General features: G+C 35.1%; 1 protein-coding gene across 1 annotated transcript; it reads left to right on the plus strand.

Moving 5' to 3' along the window:
• Positions 1–3,089: 3,089 nt before the first annotated feature.
• On the plus strand, positions 3,090–4,491 carry LOC131080084 (G-type lectin S-receptor-like serine/threonine-protein kinase At2g19130). Its single transcript, XM_059207077.1, has one exon. The coding sequence runs from the start codon at positions 3,189–3,191 to the stop codon at positions 4,359–4,361; it is 1,173 nt and encodes a 390-aa protein (XP_059063060.1). The 5' UTR covers positions 3,090–3,188; the 3' UTR covers positions 4,362–4,491.
• The last annotated feature ends 986 nt before the right edge of the window (positions 4,492–5,477 follow it).

Here is a 5,477-nt window from a genome sequence, read left to right on the forward strand (position 1 = left end):
TCTATCAAAACCAGATGGTAAATTTTATTTACACGGTTTTCTTCTAGGACACTACTATCAATCTTTTCTGCACATTTATGTTGGTAGAGTTCAAGTCAGAGCATTTGTATCTTTATTACATAATCAAATAGAGTGGGAAGACAAGTTAAACCTGTAGACACCTAAAAATGGTCAACGCTTGCGGAAGTCATACTTTAACATTTGCGCATTGCCTCATTTTAGGTTTTTGCGTCGCATTAACATTTCTCCTATGTCATGCACTTGGTCTTTATCATTTGCGAGCATCGAGTCTTTCTTCTACATTCTTTAGTTGTCTCGTTTTCGAATTTGGTCTTGTTGACAATCTTCAGTCATGATTTTGGTCGATCTTTGTCCTTGTCAATCTTGTCATATTGCGATCGATTCGTCATCGATCCTTGTTCTTTTCAATCATGTCAATTTGGTCAATTTGTCATTGATTTTTGTCAACCAATCTCAATCAAATCATTTATCAACACTGTTCATTTATCAATTCAAAATCATGATCGAATCGATATCAATTATCCTTTGTCAAGACCTAATTGTCATCCTTGCATTTCTAATTCATCTTCCAAGGTTTCATGATTTAATCATTTAACCTTGCTTATCATTTTCTTCATTTAGGATTAATAAATTACTTATTTATCCTAAGTCTTCTCATTACAATTAAATAATCATTTAATTGACTAATTATTCCTCTTTGTGAATGAATTAATTAATAAATGAAAAAATTATTGATTAATTCACTAATTCCTAATTTTCATTATTTCCTAATTCCTAATTTCCACCTATTTTCTAATTTCCTAATTGCAATAACCACCTAATTAACTTGTCTTTAGTTCTCCCTATTTTTGTGCTTCATGTGTCATACTCTTGACATAGCAATTTGTCATAGAGTCTTGTCTTGACATAGCAATTTGTCATAGAGTCTTGTCTTGACATAGCAATTTGTCATAGAATTTGTCTTGACATGGAAATTTGTCATAAAATCTGTCATAAAATTGTCACAAGCCTCTTTACATAGCAACATGTCATAGCTTTGCTATTCTTGATTGGAATTTCTATTCGAATCATTGTCATGCTAATTTGTCCATTTCTCCAATTTCTCTATAAATTGGATGATTTTCTTGAATCTTGATCCTCGATCCCTTGATCCTTAATAACCTTGAATCCGAATTTTCTATCAAACTATCGAACTTATGTTTCTAGTACTCTTGAACTTTTCATCAATCTTGCTTTCAATTGTGTGTGCACTTGTAGGTGAGATCCACAAACCCATTGAAGAGGAAAGAACAACAATGGAGCTGCATGGAAGGAGTGTTCAATTCTACATCTGGTTTGCATAACATTTCATCTTTGAATGCTTTGTTTCCATACCTCTATTGAGTGTGCTTAGAATTAGGTTCATTTCAATGAGTGTTCTTTTGATTGATTTATATACTTGTTTTGATGATTCCTAATTTCTACGCTACAAAACCAATACAGAGATCAACAAAATAGGATAAAAATAATATTTAAATAAAATTTCTTATATCATAGCATTGAATATTTTGTAAAATATCTCACAAAATATATAAAATACCAGTCAATATTAATTAATTCCTCTAACTATTTATTATATTGAGATTCTAGACATTCAAACATAATAATAGTTGCATTTCCGAAAAAACACAGAGAGATACAAATCAGTCAACTTTCACCAAGAAACGACACTTATTTGAGGACAAATCAGCCATCATTCAACAACGACTGGGTATTTTTTAAAGGCAAACGTAGCATTCAGAGATGATGTGTCGGCAAAAATATATTTGACCATTACAATCGATGTTTTGAAGTCAACAACTCCACTTTGCTGGCCGTTAAAATTTAACAAGGATCACAGCTTTAGGCACCAGATCTTCTATTTCTTCCATTTCTCGGATTCTGTAATTCAGAGAAATAAGAGCTGAAAGAAAATTGGATTAGCATTTAGCTGTTTGAAACGCTTCATTTTAGTTCTTGTTATGTTTGTTCTCCAGCGCAACTGCGATTTATTAGTTGCTGGTGGAGACACCCTCTTTATTGGGGCTTCTCTGAGAGGAAAGCAGACCATAATTTCGAAGAACATTACGTTTGAATTGGGATTTTTTAATCCCAACGGAACCAACAACTGGTATGTTGGCATCTGGTATGCTCAGATCCCTCACAAGACCATCATTTGGGTAGCTAACAGAGAAACTCCCATCACAGACATGCCTGGCGTTTTTACGCTCTCTTCAACTGGTTATCTCACTATCTCTGATTTACAAGGAAAAGTTATTTGGTCGAGTAATGATACTCAGCAAGCAAAGGCATCCAGGGCTTTGATACTCGACACTGGTAATTTTGTTCTCCTAGGAGCCCAAAACACTTCTGAGACTGTGTGGGAGAGTTTTGCACATCCTACAGATCATTTTATGCCTACCATGAAGTTTTGGAAAGGCATGAAAGTGAGCTCTTGGAAGAGCTCGGTGGATCCAGCGCCTGGGCCTTTCTTTCTCCAAATGAATCCATCTCCAGGAAAGAAAGACTTTTTGCTGCAGTATAAAAATGGTGTTTCATATTACTCCAGCATGCCGCAGGCTGTATCTGATAGCTCATTTGAGCAGGAATTTGTAGAGTTTTCTCCCACAAGAATCTACTACACATATGATGTTACACCCAAATTTCTTTCAAAGATCATGGTGAGGGAAATTCTCCACAGTAACGGCGAGCTAACGGTTTACTATTTGATTAATAATAAATGGAGCCTGCTTTATTATACGCCCGTGTCATATTGCGCTGTTTATGGCCTATGCGGAGCTTATGGAGTGTGTTTCAAGAAACAGAACGTTCAGTCATGCAGCTGTATGGAAGGCGTCCACCCAAGAAACGCTACTGCCTGGAGTTCTCAGGAATGGTGGTCGAGTGGTTGTATTCGACGTACTCCATTAGATTGCTCCGCCATTAATGGCAGTGCAAGTGGCACCACAGATGATTTCCTCCAAGTCAGTAATATTTCCTTGTCTGATAAAGAAGCTGTTCAATATACCCAAGAGTCGATTCTACGAGGATGCAAAACTGTTTGTCTGGACAATTGCTCCTGCACAGCATTTGCTTTCACTGATTCAAATTCTGTTGTTTGTAAGTTGTGGTTTGGCGATCTGTTAGGCATGCAGGCCAAGGATACTTCTTCAGAAGACCAACCCTTGTTCATTCGATTGGCTGCTTCAGATTTGTCACAGTTGTCATCCCACACAGGAAGAAGCAGCGGCAGTAGCAGAGTAGTTGCACTCTCCATTTCAATTCCTTTGGGAGTTGCCGTTTTGGGTACTCTGTTTATTGGTTTATGGTTTATTCAGTGCAAGCGGAGGAGACTGCTTCAGAAAGTAGATGACGACATACCGACATTGTTCAAAACATTCACCTACAAAGAGCTTAAAATTGCGACCAACAATTTCGCTCATAAATTGGGAAAGGGAGCATTTGGGTCTGTCTTCAAAGGAACTCTGTCAGACAAAACGCTTGTGGCCGTGAAAAAATTAGAGGGTTCCACACAAGCAGAAAAGCAATTCCGTGCTGAAATAAGCACCATTGGAAACATACATCATGTGAATTTGGTGAGGCTCCGGGGATTCTGCGTAGAGGGATCTCAAAGAATGCTTGTTTATGAGTACATGCCAAACGGGTCTCTCAACTCTTTCTTGTCCCACAAGTCTGAAGAAGCAGACAAGGTGTTGGACTGGAATACTAGATTTATAATTGCTTTAGGCACTGCAAAAGGGTTACTCTATCTCCACGAAGAATGTAGGGATCGCATCATCCATTGCGATATCAAGCCAGAAAATATTCTTCTAGATGAAGATTTCTCTCCAAAAGTGGCTGATTTTGGGCTGGCAAAGATTGTTGGCAGAGATTTCAGTAGAGTGCTAACGACAACAAGAGGAACGAGAGGATATTTGGCTCCCGAGTGGCTGACCGGCGTGCCAATAACAGTGAAGGTGGATGTATACAGCTTCGGAATGACCCTTCTCGAAATAATCTCAGGTCGACGAAATATTGACTCGAGTGTGCAAGAATCTCAGTACTACTTCCCCACCTGGGCAGCAACTCAAATTCAGAAGGGAAACACAATTGGCATTGTGGATGAAAGGATTGCAGACAAGGCAGATATTGAAGAGGTGAGAAGAGTAGCTGTGGTAAGCATTCTGTGCATTCAAGAGGATGAGAATGGGAGACCAAGCATGGCCCAAGTTGTGAAAATGTTGGAAGGCATATCAGAGGGTAACGTTGAACGATATGAAAAGTCTCTGCAAGCACTCGTCGATGACCAATGGGTAGAATAAATTTGAACCAGATGCGGTTGTTTACTTGCTAAATTCTCTAACGATATACATAGATGTTTAAGGGATTAAGAGTAAAAAGTGTTAAGAAATTTCCAACCAATGTTTACCTCGTACTAATACTTTAGTATGTTTTAATGACTAGAAATCATAATTATTATTCAATGGACAATGCAGTATGTATTTTTAATAAGTGTAACTCTCAATTAGCTAGATAATTACAAAGAAATGTAAACATCTTTTTTATGGAATGAAATTCATGAATGTAATGTATATTGTGAAAGTTTGGAATATATTTTTTTTATCAATATTGTGTGTATATAATTATTTCGTGTTTTTGTAAGAAATATATAATTTATCTTTTACGTACTTGCATATAATTGGTAGTTGAATCTTAAAAAAATATATAGATCTATCAAACATAACATAATATCTCAATGAATGTAAGACCTTGATGATCAATGTATCTAATGTTAATATATGTTCAAAGTCCGTGTCATTTTGATCAGCAATTGGTGGAAAATACCATGAGTAACTAGATTGATTGGCACAATGTGTATATATTATATCTTCATATATATAAATCTTTATTAATTTTATTTATGATTATAAATATATATTATATATTTTTTTAATATTTTAAATTTAAAAATAAAAATAATATTTGTTGTGACATCATAGAAATGAATATTTTGTAAATTATCTCTCAAATAACATTAAAAAACTAGTCTTGATATTTATTAATTTTATTAACTATTTATTATCATGTAGATTCTAGAAATTCAAATGTAATAATTGATGTATGCCCCCAAAAAAACACTCAAAGACAAATCCATTAACCTTCACTAAGAAATGACAATTATTTGAAGACAAATTAGTCAACTTTCACCAATGACTGCATATTTGTTAAAAGCAAACATAATATTCAGAGATGACGTGTCAACAAAAAACATATTTGACCATTACCAAAATATATATTATTGTAAGAGATTTAGGTCTATTTTGTCAATGTTATTCTTGCTTCCTTCCATAACTTATTTGAACAATTTAATAATTCTTTTAATAACTTATCTAAGAACACATTGTCTTTTTCCCTCAAAATATATGGTTTCATATCAC

The sequence above is a fragment of the Cryptomeria japonica genome, chromosome 6 (assembly GCF_030272615.1).
Source record: "Cryptomeria japonica chromosome 6, Sugi_1.0, whole genome shotgun sequence".
NCBI classification, from domain to species: Eukaryota; Viridiplantae; Streptophyta; class Pinopsida; order Cupressales; family Cupressaceae; genus Cryptomeria; species Cryptomeria japonica.

Excerpts from the sequence above, each read along its gene's own strand:
- LOC131080084 (XM_059207077.1), top strand. The coding sequence starts at position 3,189 with ATGCAGGCCAAGGATACTTCTTCAGAAGACCAACCCTTGTTCATTCGA.